General features: G+C 44.0%; 1 protein-coding gene and 1 long non-coding RNA gene across 2 annotated transcripts; one reads left to right on the top strand and one right to left on the bottom strand.

The window, feature by feature from the left end:
- Nucleotides 1-231: 231 nt before the first annotated feature.
- On the bottom strand, nucleotides 232-10,195 carry MAT2A (methionine adenosyltransferase 2A). Its single transcript, XM_063311541.1, has 9 exons — nucleotides 10,008-10,195; nucleotides 6,327-6,404; nucleotides 5,849-5,971; nucleotides 5,616-5,728; nucleotides 5,362-5,505; nucleotides 5,023-5,241; nucleotides 4,652-4,834; nucleotides 3,174-3,307; nucleotides 232-1,713 (listed from the first exon to the last, which is right to left on the bottom strand). The coding sequence occupies exons 1-9, from the start codon at nucleotides 10,084-10,086 to the stop codon at nucleotides 1,611-1,613; spliced, it is 1,176 nt and encodes a 391-aa protein (XP_063167611.1). The 5' UTR covers nucleotides 10,087-10,195; the 3' UTR covers nucleotides 232-1,610.
- A 1,277-nt stretch (nucleotides 10,196-11,472) lies between these two features.
- On the top strand, nucleotides 11,473-15,545 carry LOC134502764 (uncharacterized). Its single transcript, XR_010068478.1, has 2 exons — nucleotides 11,473-11,584; nucleotides 15,317-15,545. It is a non-coding gene; the product is annotated as an uncharacterized LOC134502764 (long non-coding RNA).
- Nucleotides 15,546-16,761: the final 1,216 nt, after the last annotated feature.

Raw genomic sequence — 16,761 nt, 5'->3', positions numbered from 1 at the left:
ACTTGTTCAGGCAGTCCCTAAGAATCAGACACGACTGAACAGATTTTTTTTTTTTAAATCAACTTGGAGAGGCAACCTTCTACACACACGCTTATGTTTTGAGGCAGATTCAATATATTCTCCACGTCTTTATTAGGTCATGAAATTGACAGAATGGCAGGAAGTGAAGACCTACTGTTGAGGAAGGCCATCCTTTTAGCCTTGCTATTCAAACCAGACACATACCATCAATTGTTTAAGACAGAACCTAGCACTTTATTAAAGATTTTAATGTGGAATTTCAAGAACCAGACAGATGTAATAAACACCCAGGGAAAAAAAAAAAAGTGGAACGCAAAAGGCACTTCCTGTTTAGGATACTGGCCATCGGATGGGCAAGTAAACAAGCTGGCTTCTCTGTACAACACCAGCCAAGTTAGCCTCTCCCAAGGTCAGTCCCCCCCAGCACTGCCCTCCCCTGTTTTACACAAGCCAGACCCCCTGTAGGTTACACCCAAGGCTTTTCTGTAGGACACCTTGGCCTACCAGGGAATGCTGGGAACTGTCAAGGAATTCATGGTGTCAAAATAAAGTTTAAAAGCTGCCATTTGAGACAAGGGTTTCTCTGTACTCACACCCCATCCCAAACACAATAAATAAGCAATTATTAAAAAGTTTCAAGTATGTAGGTGTCTTCCCACGACCTTCCCAATTGCACGTGTGCTCTGAAGGGGACTGGCTTCTCTGTAGCTACACCAGTACTTCAGAATGCAGTTTGGACTTGACTTTGAAAGTAAACTGGGAATTTTGTGCAACATGAAGTTCTTGGCTCTAACCACCAAAAAAAAATTCCAGGTGCCAAAAGTGAAGTGTGCAGCCTACAGATCCTGGGTACAATCCTGTGACCTCTCTATATTATACCAAGATTAGCCGGTGCCCATTTGATAAAGTGGAATGAGGTCTGGCTAGTGCTAAAACTGCATAGGATTAAAAAAAATTATGTTGAACCCCGAAGAAAACAGAGCAGAAAAGGATTCCAACATGGCGCTGACTGAATTTAAGAGCACAGACCCAGGACTGCCTCCATTCAGAAACTTCGGCAGAACTGTACTGGAGCTCCAAACAGGAGTTGCGTAGCATGCAAGCTCTCTGCTTAGGCAACTGCTGCCCCTAAGAAATCAGTGGAGGGGGCGGCCTCGACATTCCCCAAAATCAGTCACTGCACCACCCTGCTCTAAGCGTCTGGGCTGAGGAGATGAAACCAGACTGTGTACACATCACAAGGGAAGTTTCTTGGGGTTTCGTTTTGTTTTTTGACGGTAAGCTTAGCCTTTGGGCAATGCAAAAGGTTAGGCCGGAGCACTGTTTTGATTACAGCCTTTCTTCTCCACGGATTTCGTATTGTGCCTACGTTCAACTGGTGCTACTTGTACGTCAAGCACATCAGGCAGAGGAGAAAGCACAGTGCAATTTGCGGTCCCCAGAGGACTGATATTCATGGTAATGAACAGTGTGCCAAGTTAAGAGCAGAGGATAGGACCAATTGAGGGATCAGGGCTCTTTCCCACAAGGAGCCTGGAGGTTTCTCTGTAATGTACACCAACAGGTCTGGGGAAAGAAGCCCAACATATTCAGTATTTAAGCTTTTTGGGGACTTCCCAGGGGAAGTTGTTCCTACCAAAGTGACCATAGGCTGCAGTCTTCTGATAAATGGGCTTCTTCAGATCCAGATCCCTGGAATATACAAGTCCGTAACTCAATACACAGCATTCACCCAAAGAAAGCAAAAAAGCACCTACATCTCAAGGGACCGCTTATTGGCAGGGATGGTCAACGCCCTTGGCCCCAGAGAAGAGATCATCCTTCTACAAAAGGCAAGATTCACCATTTTAGGGGTTGCGAACAGCAATGCCAATGGGCTCCTTGGAAATCTAAGCCCCCGGGCTCAAACTGAGAGCGTGAAATACTTACCTTCTACTTATGGACGACTACTTCCATGGCAGAACACACAAGCTCTCCAGAAGGGATGATACTTCCTATCTCAGCCTCAGCCCACCTCAGTCCAGAGACTACATCTTCCTAACAGATGTAGGCGCAGACCCGCACTACCTGTCTGCAGAGCTAAGCTTCCCCAAAGTCTTAACGAAGCCCTACACAGGTTGTTTAGCCTCCTGAACAAAAAAAAGGTAACCTAAGACTTAACTATCAGCAACTTTTTTCTATGTTTCTAAAAGAGAGGTCAACCAATAACTCCATTGCCTCAGCTCAATCAAGACTAGCTAATACGAAGCCCATATTAAGATGCTGTTACCATATCAGGCATGGAGTTTCTTCCAAATGTCATCATATAATGTCTGCTGTAGAGCAATTTAGAATTTCTACAAATCACTTGTACATTTCTGCCACTGTTCAGAGGAAGTATTTCAATTATAAGTGTAGGAGGTACTATGGAGCAAGCTCAATTTCTCATTAGATTCTTTGGAAGATAACCTGAAAGTATCTACAATTGTGCCTGTGAGGTCAGCCTCTCAAAGGTTCTTGCTTTCCAGGAATCCCCCAAGCACATTACTCCGTGAACTAGCATGCAGCGTCTGAGGGAAGCATCCCACCAAGACTGTCACTGTAGAGGGCAGAGGGAGTGGCTTTAAGGGACAGGAGGAAGAGCTGCTACCAAGACAAAAGAGGTCCGAGTCCTGAGCAAGAATGTAATGTGAGTAAACAGACAGGGCGCTCCCTAGTTTTTAAAGATAAAGGGAAGGAGGGGGGAAGCACATTCCAACTTGCAAGGTTGTGTTGTTATAGCTTTTCATGGAAGTAGTACTGGCCTACACAACACTAGTTTCCTACTCTAAGCTACCTTGAAGGGCTGACAGTCACATATCAAAGAGCAAGCGCTGCTAGCTAAAGGCATCCAAGCGCGCACTCCCCCCATAATGCAGGGACATCACCTCTGATTTGATTGACACTGTAGCCATCTCCTGTGACCACACACCAAGACACGCCGTGCTCGGCAGGCCGCTTTCCTCTGTCTCTTCGTAGTGGGCATGGTGCAAACGGCAGAAGGAAGGACAAAATGTTGGCACATTAAGGGCAGTTTTGCCCAACGGCCATGGCTTGTTTACGCCTACTCCCATCCTTCCTATCCCCCATTTATTTTCCATCTTTATACACGGACATGCGCTACCATGTTTTACCTGACAATGACCCCTGGGCGAAGATCAAAGTTCTTCTTCACAATGTCCAGCAATTCGTGCTCTGTTTTTTGAGAGGTGCCATAATGGAAAATAGAGACTGATATGGGATGGGCCACTCCAATGGCATAAGAGACCTGCAAGTAAATAGGAACCATGAGTAGGGAAGCGTACAGTGGGTTGGTTGCCAGCTAGGAAATTCCTTGCCTCTTCATGCTGCTACTCCAAAATTATATAAGGCATTATATATTCAGTATTTCCCACATAATCCTCTCTAATGCTTTTACTTATAATGATTACAGTGGTGTAATTCCAAAGCTAAATTCTGCACTTTTGGGATACAGGCAATGCCACATGGTTTGCTGACGGAAAACTCAAACCACCTGTAGCCAATACAGGATGGATTCATGACAGGGCATTGAATGTGGATCTTAAAATTACATAGAAGAGTAAAACAGTTGCAATTCAAAGAGAAAACGGAGGGAACAAATGTGTCTGCGTACGACTGCTTTTGCTCATTTTCTTGTAATGGATGTAAGGGTTGGATATGGCCGGAGAAAAACAGAAGTTGAAAGCAGCAGGACTGGGATTTAAGAAGCAGGTGCAGTCAAATACGGTTAACAGTCAAGAATGAACAGATGCCAAATGAATACAAGAGGCACCAGTATGAAAGAAGTATTTGAAGTGGCTCAGCCAGAAAGAAGAAATAGAAGATTGAATCACAGCACAAATACAGGGAGTCCTTGACTTATGACAACAGGGACAGGAAAATTCATTGTTAAGCTAATCACCACAGTAATTAAGTGAATCACGTGGTCCCCCATTGATTTTGCTAGTTGGGAGCTGGTTGGGAAGGTTGCAAATGGCAATCACATGACCCCGGGACGCTGCAACCATCATAAATACATGCTGGTTGCCGAGGTATGTTCACCACCTTGAGTTATTTATAAAGGCGGGATGATAAATAGATATATACACATAAATTTGGACCATGTGACTACGGGGACCCTGCAATGTGCAAGGACCAGTCATAAGCCACTTTTTTCAGCATCATTACTCCAAATGGTTGCTAAACAAATGGTCAGTTGTAAGTCGAGGACTACCTGTATATGAAGGAAGAATGAATGGGTTGAGACGAAGGAGAAGGCCAAGAAAATAACTGTTGGATGGAGTTGATGAACTTCAACCTGGTTAAAAGTACCAAGTTCAAAAGGCCAGATTTAGCATGTAGACAGGATGGAAACAAGCATTGTTTACAAAACCAAAAAGGCATGGATGCATAATAAATAATGTTGTACACACTACATTTAGCTATATTCCCTCTACCTAGCTTATGCCATTAAGCCCTTTGGCTTATTTTATTCTTTTTTTGCACTTTGCACCACACTATTACCCCCGCAGAAGGGAACAGCAAAACGAGCCATGTCCGTATCAAATTGGTCCAAGAGCCTTTTAGCCCTCAAGAAATGAGCCAAACGTACCTGGACAAGCACTCGCCGACACAGGCCAGACTTTACAAGGGATTTGGCAACCCAGCGAGCAGCGTAAGAAGCCGAGCGGTCAACCTTTGTGTAGTCTTTACCAGAGAAAGCACCTCCTCCATGGGCTCCCCAACCACCGTAAGTGTCAACAATGATCTTCCGCCCAGTCAAACCAGCATCTCCCTACAACAATTGCGTTTGTTACATTTCTGCTTTCTCTGATGAACTGACATCTATCTTGCAAAGTCTTGGCTTTGTTATGAAGTACTGCCAAGTGTCTCTGAACTTTCCCACTGAGGCCACCCTTCAGAAAGCTGCCCATATATGCCCAGATTGGGGGGGGGGGGGCAAAAAGCCAACAGTTGACATACCTGGGGGCCACCAATCACAAATCGGCCACTAGGCTGCAGATGATAAATGGTGTCATCATCCAAGTATTTTGCAGGCACAACAGCTCTGACCACTTTCTCCTTCAGGGCATCTCTCATCTCATCCAGCCCAATTCGGTCATCGTGCTGGACGGAAATGACAATGGTGTGGACTCTGATGGGAATTACGGCACCACGGTCCTGTTTGTACTGAACAGTCACCTGGAGGGGAGCCAAAAGGAACAGCCACATCTCACATGATGATCAAAAAGGAATCTTTAGCATGCCTAAAGCAAGGTTTCCTACTTTGCCCTTTGGGCAGGAGATGCGAACCGCCTTTACCTGAGTCTTAGAATCTGGCCGCAGCCAAGTCAAAATGTGGTTGCGACGGAGTTCTGCCAGTTTTGCATTCAGCTGGTGTGCTAGGAGGAGGGTCAGGGGCATGCACTCATCCGTCTCATCAGTAGCATAACCAAACATCAAACCCTGAAGCGAGAACGATATGCAGAACAATAAGCTTCAGACTCAAACAGGCAAGTTCTAGGAACCCACACTAAGGACCAATTATAATTAATCAACAACCCCTCAATACCAACCTGATCCCCAGCACCGATGTCTTCTTCCTTCCTGTCAAGATGCACACCCTGAGCTATGTCAGGAGACTGCTGCTCTAGAGCAACCAACACGTTGCAAGTTTTGTAGTCAAAACCTAAAACACATAAAGTTTAACCTTAGGATGAGTAAGTTGAACAGTTCAAAATCTAAAGCTCCCCGATCAAAATTGGAATGCAAAAAGGTAGCCAGCCTAGCAGGCAGCCAACCTACTCACCTTTTGAAGAATCGTCATAGCCAATGTGCTTGATTGTCTCACGAACAATTTTCTGATAGTCAACCGCGGCAGTGGATGTGATCTCCCCAGCCAGGAGAATCATTCCTGTCTTTGCAGCAGTTTCTGCATTAGAACACAGGTAGAACGTTGTCAGTTCCAAGTGCAACAGAATTCTTTCATTGGGAAAGTACTTAATATGGACCAGCTTTTCTCAACCTTTTGACCCTGGAGGAACCTTTGAAATATTTTTCAGGCCTCAGGGAACATCCAGGCCCAAATACAGGCCACAAGTTACAAAATTATATTCGTTTCATGGGTAGGCCTGCATATATGCATTAACAGTGTTCTTAAACTAAAAATAATGAAACTTGCCTCTTGAATGTGAAGTTGCCAAAATTTGAAGTAATTTTTTAAGACCTGGTTGAGAAACCCTGATATAGACTGTTCAGCCCTTCTATAAAGGGCCAAGAGTACTCACCGCATGCAACTTTGGCATTTGGATCTTGTTTCAGATGTGCATCAAGGACAGCATCACTAATTTGATCACAGATCTTATCTGAAAACAAAAGGCTCCCATTACTCTCTAGGCTTCAATGAGCTATTATTTCACATTTTAAGAAACCTGTCACTTTACTGACCAGTTAAAATAACCCCTCCTTCTCAAAGTCTCTTCTGGTCATCTCTGCTCTTTCAGGAAATTTAAAATTGGGCCTGGTTACATGGATGCAAACACATGCCCGCCCTTGTCCTGCACAACTTTTCAGGCAGGGTCTCATGCCAACCCAGCTCTTAGCATATGAGCTGGGAACAGCCATCATTTCCTGCAAAAAAGCTAATCTTAGGAAAGCCTAGGTTTAAGGGTCACATGGACTGGGTTTAAGTTGGTGGTGCACAAGCCCAATAAACCATGAAAGATGGCTTACCATATTTTTGCAAACACACTTTTTTCAAGAGTTATTTATGTATATGGGTTTCTTGGCTGGGTTTGGAGGAAATGTTAAAACTAGGTTTCTTCTAATTCACTGCTCAAGTGTTCTTCATAGGAGTTACCCAAGAAATAACAAAGCTGGAGTCGTCCAGATGCCAGTGTGTGAACTCTGAGTCAATCTTGACCCTGGTGACTGCTTGGAGAAGTCCATGCAGTTTTCTTGACAACATTCTTGGAAGTTGCCTTCCTCTTCCTAGGGCTGAGAAAATGTACCTGGCCCAAGTCACCCAGCTGACTTTTGTGCCTAAGGCAGGACTAGAACTCAGTCTCCTGGTTTCTGGCCTGGCACCTTTAATCATTACACCAAAGTGGCTCTTCCTGCTATTTATTAGAGATGTTCAATTTACTCAATCTACTCTGCTCACTAGGTAGGCAATTTTTTCCATTATTAAGACCTGCATTTAGACACTTTTTATAGGGATGGGAAAACCACCATTCTTTGCTGTGAAGTTAAGTCTTTCTCATTCCCTCTGAAAACATCTGAACTTGAACCAAATATCCTATAGTCAACTAGAGCTTTAACAGAGCCACCTACTAATTTACACTTGCAGTTTTATTTTTCAATCATTTAATCCTATCTAAAAAATAACTATTTTGGAAATGATCTTTCAATGCAAAAACACTTTGTTCAATTAGCACTTACAAGTCAGTCTTTACTTGTTGCCCTGATCTTTTAACACACACAAATGTTTGAGTCATTTCCATTAAGCAATGCTATGAATTGAATATATCATCATAACCAAACTTATGCTGTTACTGTCACAATTCAATTGGTAAAATGCTATACAGTATAGTTTCTTTTTATAAACAGAAAGCATGTTAGAAAAGACCCACCCAAATTATCTAGAATACAATATAATCAGAACATACATTTGATTGCTGTTCTAAAAATGAACTAGTCCGATAGAAAATAGGCTTACCACGCAGTGTATTTTAATAGGTTAGAAACTACATTTCCAATGCTTTAGAGTTGTTTTTTTAACATAGCCAGAACACCATCTATATATAAGGCTACACCTGCTACCCTGCTGTTTAACTCAGAGGGCGCAAGATGGCCACAATGAGAATAAGCATCTTTAGAATGGAATCCCAAGTTAAGCAAGTAAGGACAAGAGAAAATGAACATACCACATTGTTAAATGTGGTCTAATCAAACTAAAAGAGACAATTAAGGATTGTCCCAACTCTTCTACAAGGAAATGGTAACCTTCAAACACATGATAGGAGTGCATATATTATGCCAGAGGACATCTTAACACAGAACATGTTTAGAATTCTATTTCTCATAATACTAAAACTATTGATCATCCAATAAAGCTGAAACATGGACGATGTGGCTTATACTGTGGGACATTTTGAGGTGCCTAGAAATCTTGGAGGTGGAATAAGTGGAAAAGCATAACTGCATTCACATCCTGTTTGTGAGTTTCTTGTATGCTGGATTGCTTTGATATAGCTTAGCTTTGGAGTACTCAAGACTATAAATATAAGCAACAGCTTAGACAATGCAACAACCTTGAGCAATACTACTAAATTATGCTTGCTTCTACAGCTTTCAAAAAATGTGCTATTTTAGAATAAGCATCCCCCTCAGAGTGAAGAGTAGATATCTTCCTAACTCATTGCCTTTTGCATGTTTTGGAATGTAATTCAATAATCTGATAGGCACCATGTCAGAGAAAGAATGTACATGCTGATGTAGTTCTATTCTAAAACGTAGTTTTTATCAGTTTCACAAAATAAATCAGAGCTGGGGTTTAGAACAAATTTCAGGAAATCAACTACCAGTTTGTGGTCTTTCCCTCCAGAGAAATTTAATACAGACTGCCTAGCCTGTTGTTGTGTATCTTTTAGCTGCTGATATCCTGCATTAGCAGGTAGCTAGGCTAGATGACCTTTGAGATGTTGTTCAACAGCATGGTTCCCTGAACAAGTACTCAGAGTCCTAACTATGGTATGAAAAGAACTAATGAGAAGTGTAAAAGGGGCAACGTTTCAGTTTACTTTACAAAGTATGTGTATTAAATTTGTGTCTACTGTCAAATCTTTCACATTTATTCCATGAAGAGGAATTGAGACCATAAAGAGTCTGATCCACCCTGCTGGGAACACAACACATTGCTACTCTTTAATATGAACCACATGGCTTCCAATGGCTACATGTCAATGGCGGAAAAGACGACATACCAGTTCTTCCTGCTCTTTTGTAGCAGAGACTTGGATGATGCGCTAACTTCCCACGCACCCCACTTCTACATCAAAGACACCTTATTCCTATAGTGCCTTAGAAAATACTCAATTTTGGTTAACTCAGCACAAAAGCTGGTTTTCCCACTGCTCAAAATCAGCCCTTTCCAAACTGAAACACATCCCCCCCACTGCCCAGACATCATGGCGGAGGACAATGGAAATGCAAGATGCCTCCTCAAGATTGTTGGACATCCAAGCCAGAATTGCTCCCTTTGCTCTAAGCCCCAGCAATGGTCTCAATTCCTTCGGCATGCCAAAGTCTTTGTTGCAGGGCAGCTCAAGGACGAACGTTATTTCCTTAACCCTACATCTCTTTAGAGGAACAGACGTTCGACCCTGGCCAGGGGGTTTTATCCTTCCAATTAAACCTTAAGCCCTTTCCCCAGACATTCAACGGCTCCTTTAATTCTTATTTTTCTTTTGAACCAGAAAGCGTGAGCAGTTGCACCGTTAAGTCTTGGACGCCCACTCCCCGAAATATGGGACGGTGTTTTGCTTTCTTCTTCCCCCCCCTTCCTTCTTACCCCACCCCACCATCCATCCATCCTCCCCTTCCAAGATCTCGCCATGCGGGCACCACGTGGTCGTCTGCAATGCGGGGCGCGCCGCCGACTCAGAGCGGGAGGGAGTGCGCGTGCGCGCGAGGGCCGCTTTCGTCACCTCGTCCCGTCTCCACGCGCCGGTTGGCCCGCGTGGCCGCCCGCCCCCCCCCAGAGGGCCGGAAAGGGGGCCGCCTCAAACCGGAGAGGCTCTAAAGCCGGGAGAGGGACGCGAGGGACCGGCCGGCCAGCCGCCCTCCCGGTGGCCGCAGCCGCCCGTGCGTCATTCGGCCGGGGCGCGCTGGCCTATCAGGCGGCGAGGAGCAGCGGCGGCGCGCGCCTGCCTCATACAGCCGGGTCCTTCAAGCCCCCCCCCGCTCACCTGGATGCCCTTCCCCCACCGACTCTGAGGTGAAGAGGAAGGTGCCCTCCTCGATTCTGCTGTCCCGGAAACCATTCATGGCGGCGGCGAACACTGCGAGACCAACGAGAGAAAGCGGAGTCAAACCCTGGAGCGAGGGCGGGAAGACGAGCCCCAAAGCCGCAGGACGAATCAGGCCGAGCAGCAGTCCCGAGCGCCTGGCGAAGAATGAGGGGCCCCCTGCCTGGCCGCCGGGATTTATAGGGGAGGCCACGCCCCCTCCGGCGGGCCACGCCCCGCTGCCCTTTTTTGGGCCGGCGATGGCGGCGCGGGAAGGCCGTCGCTTCTTCCAGCCTCCCGTGCGGGCCGAGTAATGGGGGGCGCCGCCGCTCCCGCTGCCTGAGGGGGTGCCCGTTCGCCCCGGTTGACCCACCGGCCCCCATCTCGGGAGTGGCGCCGCCGTTCCCCCGCCACGCCGCCCGTCCCCCCGGTCTCCGCCTCCGCGCCGAATTTTCCCGCCTCGGCGCTGCCGCCGCGCGGCTTCTGCCGAGCGAGGCGCGTTTTCCCGGGCGTCGGGCCTAAGCGCGCCGCCCCCGCCTAGAGAAGTCCTCCCTCGAGAGCTGGCGGGGCGCTGGGGAGCCCTTCGCCCGGGAAGTTCCGCCGGGCTCCGCTCCGGAGGCCGGAATGATGTCGGGGTTCCCCCGAGGGGCTGATTCGCAAAACCGGGGCTTACCGAGCCCAGGTCGCCCCGCCTCGCCCCCGCCAGCCCGGGATCGCGTTGGGGTGGACCAGGTGGTTCACGTCCTGCCGCCGCGCCTGCAGAAATTATGCTTGTCTGGTAGGGGCCCGCTGGGTCGTCTGAAAGCGGCCAACTACGTGTTCCCTTGGAAGTGGGGGCAATGGAACCCAAGTCCTCAGTTTAGGGTCCAGGGTATCATGTAAAGCCATAATTCGGTTGATCCATGAGCCACAGTTCCCTTGAGTTGGTGTGTTGTGTGAACACCACCACCGAAATGAAAATCGGGATCAACTCTAGGAAGCCTCAATATTCAGGTATCAGGGTCTTAATAGCTTGTTCCCAGTGAAACGTCTAAAGCTTGCAACTATAGTGTTTCAATGTGGGGTATGCCTATTTAAGATAATAGCCTTTTTTTTCTCAGCAAAAAATGCTCAAGGTCAAAGTAGGCCTTTCAGAATTAAGCCCTTTTGAACCCAATAGCGATTCTGAAAAAATGTGCATAGAATTTTGTAAATACTTGATGTTTACATGGACAAGTGTACAGCTACCTAGGAGATTTTAATACAGTCAAAAGCATGCAAGGATATTTGGGGTGGGTGTTTTCAAATCAGTCTTGATTTTACAGCCATTAAACTGGCATGTTTCACGAAAGAAAAAAACAAAAACCTCATGTTAATCAATATGGAGGCACACCCAAGAGAAAACCAGTTTTGTGGACTAGGACTTTAATTTTTGTTTCTAGTAAATAATAAACAAAAGCACTGGATTTATCTACTGTATGTGCGGGATCAGAATGACCTATGAAAAGCTTGGCCATTTAGGAAATTGATAAGCAGGCCTCAAGCTGGTGATGAGTCAGGTAAGTAAACACACAGTTCTTCCAAATCCGAAATTTCCTAGGAATACACATCTGTTGTGTTTGTAGACAACTATTGTGAGAAAGTTGAGGAATCCCATTCATCTGGGAGTCAGAACTTTAAAATGATATTTCTCTGTCCAAACAGCCAACTTTAGCACTATCTCTTTTCATGATGGTCAGCAGGTAGAAGAAACAATCACATCTTTTGTTGTTTCCTTCAGTATTATGCTGAGCTGTGCTCGTAGAAAGCAGGAATCACTTGCTGGCCAGGTTCCCATCCCATTATATGGTTTGGTTCCGGTGCAGTATCAATACAACTCTTAAGGTTTATATACATGGTTTAGGGCTTAGTGTGTTGTGAATGCTTTAAATTATGAATTGGCATGATACAGGAAACATTTGTGAATTGTTTGGGCATTTCAACCTTTTGATTTCAGCTCAGTTAACTCTAGCAGTATGTGTTACATGATGCACTTAACAATGGTTATCTATATTCAGTTTAATGAATTTGAAACACAGTAAACCACAGACTAACCAAATGGAATAGGTTTATAGAACTCATATTGTATGCTAAGCTGTGATTAACCATGATTAACTGAATGGTCTGTAGTCCCCCTATATGTTGTTGGTGGCTGGGAGGCCTTTCACTTGGGAAGATGCTTGCACATTGAGTATCAAGGTGTATACTTGTACTGGGTAGGGCAATATCACCATGGCACTCCCATAACCAATACATTTTGATTTCTGTTTTCCATGTATGCCTTATAGGAGATGCCACTGGCATGCAGTCTCTTGGTTACGGGAAAATAGGGGCAGAGCTCCCAGGGTGGTGACTGAGAAGACATGCCAATATCAGCCTTTTTTTTTTCTTCTATTTTTGGAACTGAACACAATAATGACTATTGATGTACCAGCTACCAGCATCATCTGATTACAGGATAAGCCTCCTCAACTACTTTGCCCAGTTTTATTGTAGTCACAGATACTCCCTTGGATGCCAAGCCTATTAAATAGAAAGTAAAAATGAATTTGAAACTTCCATGACTCCATGTATGCGTTTGAAATCTAAAATTAGTCCCAGTGAAGAATGACGGAGGGTTGGTAAAGGTATGATAATGGGTATAAAAAGGACAGAGGAGAAACAATCACCAGAAACACAAAATTCGCTCAGTAATTAGAGCTAAGAACACTTTAGACTTTAGAGTACAGCCTTGCACATATTTTCCATAAAGCTGATTTCATATGGCCCAAACTAGCTGACCATTCAACTGTTCAAGTTTGCATCAAACCTGATTAGAAGCGTTAACAAGAAACACCAAAATATTCAGAACATCATACATCTTTTGTCTGGAGCCATTTCACCAATCACAACTGCTGTGACATGCACTGGTGCATGTGAGGTGGGCTTGGGACTCCCTGTTTGGTCATACAGGCATATTTTGGATTTAGTTCCACCTGGTTGGTTTCACACAACACGTTAAGTCAAAACCAAACAAACCACAATATGATTTAGCAGAAGGGTGGGCAACCTGGAAAGTTGCAAACCCTGTGTGGCCCCAGTATTTTACATTCACACTGCCAAACCTTGGTGACAAAACAGCCATATTTTCCAAATATGACTTTCTCCCCCTTAATGTTTTAAAAATAAGCATAGGAGTTAGACTGGGAGGCTTCTGGAAGGCAGACTGCTACATCTCTGTATTAACTCCTCAACCCAAAATAAAAGATGGATGGGGGGGAAACACCAGCCTCAGTACTCCAAGAAATCCCTCCAAGGTCTTCTGCATCCTGTTAGATCATCCGGGGAGTAATTGCCCACCCCTGGTCCAGCATGTGTGAATCCAGCTATGTGGTTTGCAAGCCGTGATTTATATCTTGGTATGAGGTATGAACCCTGTTGATTGTGGGTTATTCAATAGCCTAGGTTAAACAAAAGATTGTTTAGTGGGTTGTTTGATCCAGGCTGATGCCTTGCTTAGCTTTGTCTTGGCAAATGAGAGCAGGGGGATAGATCCATTTTTGCCTAATCAAAAAGCATGAAATAATAGAGTGGATACAATAACCATTGGAGTGAATGCTTACTGTGAGACAGGCTGCGCAGGCTGAAATCCTTCCATGTAACCGTCTCTTCTGCTAATGTATTATTTGTGATTGAGATCCTTCAGAACAAGATGATATCAAGGAAAGCAAGGATAAGAGTTTTTTCTGATAAAGAGCAGCTGCAGCTGGCAGGAAGCAGTGATAAAAAGCTGTTATGATGCAAGAGAGCTTTTTGGGAATGAGAACAAATCTAATGTTCGGTAGAAATAAATAGTCTTAAATGCATGCATTATAGATAAGTGATACTCATCTGAGTAGCAATCAGTCCTGCAAATTCAATATTCTGTTTGAGTTGTTCAGGGCAATAGTTTCCAGCATCTAGAGAGGCCATAGATGAATGGAAGAGCACGTGTTTTGCCTTCCTGAATTGGTCCCCGATATTTCCAAGCAAAGCCAAGAACGACTTGCTTGAAATCCTGGAAAGCTGCTGCCAGTTAGAAATTAGGTTTGCAAGGTGATTTCCTTGCTGGCCTAATCAGCAGATTCACACAGTTTGCCAAACAGTGGTTTGCTGAATAAGCCACAGTTATTCAGGTTCAGATGATGTACTAAGCAAGAGGTACTCAAACTGTGGGCCATGACCCCAGGGGAGGAAGTTGCTTGCCTAAAGCAGGAATGTTGTTAAACGAACCCCCGCTTTGCCTGGGCGAACCATGTCGAGGCAGAATGGAGGGCAAACCCTGAACAAGTTTTGAGAGATGGATTGTATCCTGGCAGCTTTTGGCCTGGCATGCAGTACATCTGCAGTATTGGGAATATCTTTGGAAGTATATATGCCAGCGAAGCTAACACATTCATTTATTCATTGTTTTAGATACTTAGCCTTTCAAACTGTATGTGTTTCTTTGGAGCAATAAGAAATAAATTCAGAGTGACCAGCAAAGGGCCTCTATGTCAAGAAAGTTGTGTGTCTTTTACGAAGGGGCATATTTACTTCTTGTCCTGACCCCAATGAAGTAATGAGTCTTACTCATGAGAGCCATCGTGTGTATCTTTTATCCTTGGTCACAGTACTGCGGAGTTTGAAAACCTTTGTGCTAAGCCAAACACACACACTCTGCATTTGGCTCTTTTAATGGTGTTTGGTTATCATCATTGCTGCCATTGAGCTGCAGTTGTTACTAGTTTATTTTTATTTTTTAATATAAATTTATTAGAAGTTTTACAAAGAACATAATAACTAACACCTTGTTACTAGTTTAAATCTGTTTGACTTCATAGCCAGTTGAAACACAGTTGACTCAGTTACTGGCAGCACATGGCTGACCTTGTTTGGCCTCAAAATCTAAGCAGGGATGGGCCTGGTTATTATTTGGATGAGGGATCTCCAGGAATTTCTGAGGCTAGATTTAAATTTAAAAGAAAAATCCCAACAGAAGCCAGTGTCAAGCAACTTCCTTATTGCTGCAAAGAAAATTACGTGGACACAATCCACCTTTCTTACATAGCATGAATTTTATTGTTACAACCCATCCTCTGTTTTAAATATTTATCAGGCCAGCAGATGAGATCAAACATTTGTACATAAATGTTCTAGCATTTAACCTGAGTACTGCAGAAGCTCAGGATTTTGAGGATACAGCTGATCATGTATGACTTGCACCTGGTAAAACTCACATTTCTACCAACCAGGTACAAAGAAGCTGATTCTCACTTCATTTGCCACAGTTTTCCCTACCTGCTCTGCTAGTGGAGTTCTTTAGAAGGTAGTAATGAATGTTTTTCTCGAATTAAATCTGAATGATGAGATCTCCCCTCTTTCATGATTCTTGCCTCTGGCAAGGGAGCCCCAAACATAAACTGTCTCCTTCTTTTAAATTACTGCATACCCACTAATGAAGGAGTTGGCAGATGATAGGAAGAGAGGAACTGTGTGTTTGTTTATGAAAAGTGCTGTGACCTCAAGGACATGTCATGTAGTCCTATATGATGCAACAATTCCCAAATCTTACTGCACTCATGCCCAAACTAAGAGACCTGATTGAGCAGCTCGTAAGTTTCAACAAACATTTCTCTCTCTCTCTCTGTGCCAATATTTGCACATCTTAAAATTCTTTCATCCATCTTCCCCAACATTCTACCAAGTTACCAAATGAATCTACTTGCTTCAGTTTCAATCTCTTATCATGAGCAACTTCGAGGACCAGTGGTAAGTTTCCTTTTTCAGTGCCGTCATAACTTTGAGTAGAGCAGTCAGTAAGCGAGGACTGCCTGTATTTTAGTCCTCTCATTACTAATTAAACCTATACACTTCCCTGCATACATTCATTAAATTCATTCTGTAAGATTAGACTATCTTTATTCAGATCTTTTACATTTTTTGCTAGTTTTAAGAGATTTGCGACATATCTTTTTTCATTTCATTTGTTAATTTGGGCTGTTTACAATTTACTCCTCTTGTTCGAAGTTGTTCTTCCACAGGGCACAGTCATCACCAGGTGGGTGATGGGGCCATATATATTGACCTCTGACACCCATCATGGCTTTGGTCAAGTTTTCTTGTTCTCTTTTGCTAAAGATAATAAAGGAGAAATTGGAAGGAGGGACATGTGACGAGGGATGCAATAGCTGAAAAGTTCTTATGCTGAGCAGGAGGATGGACCAAAAGATTTCTTTCCTTTCTAACTTTGAAATTATAGGGTTCTTTGGCTTTGTTTGCTTCACATGTTTATCCATGATTAAACCATGGCTTATTCCATTAATCCAACTATCTAGATTCATATGGTACACTAATCATCAGGGCTTGGTTAGTTAAACATGGTAGGCTAAAACATGGCTGGCTAGTTTATGGGTCAGGTCAGTGTGGCACCCAACCACTAAATTTAGAACCCCCCAACATTTTCCTTCAAACTGTTTTAGAAATTGTATTTTCTGTAAATAGTCAGGACATTGCATCTCTCCAGTTCCATATGTCTCCAGACAAATTACATTGTTCTGATTCGGGTGTTTTCCTGGTAATCTTTGCAGGATCTTCAAAAAGTGGAAAGACCTGCTTTGCCATAGACAAGCAAGTTAAGCTCTTACATACCTTTTGGGAATATTAGTGGGCTAAGTTGGGCTGATGTAAGATGGAATAT

The sequence above is a fragment of the Candoia aspera genome, chromosome 9, assembly GCF_035149785.1.
Source record: "Candoia aspera isolate rCanAsp1 chromosome 9, rCanAsp1.hap2, whole genome shotgun sequence".
NCBI lineage: Eukaryota > Metazoa > Chordata > Lepidosauria > Squamata > Boidae > Candoia > Candoia aspera.
Note: the sequence above shows the minus strand (reverse complement) of the source record. Positions and strands in the feature narration are given on the sequence as shown.

Excerpts from the sequence above, each read along its gene's own strand:
- MAT2A (XM_063311541.1), bottom strand. The coding sequence starts at position 10,086 with ATGAATGGTTTCCGGGACAGCAGAATCGAGGAGGGCACCTTCCTCTTC. Across the intron at positions 6,405-10,007 it reads GGTGGGGGAAGGGCATCCAG|ATAAGATCTGTGATCAAATT; the intron begins GTGAGCGGGGGG and ends TTTTGTTTTCAG. Across the intron at positions 5,972-6,326 it reads AAATGCCAAAGTTGCATGCG|AAACTGCTGCAAAGACAGGA; the intron begins GTGAGTACTCTT and ends GTTCTAATGCAG.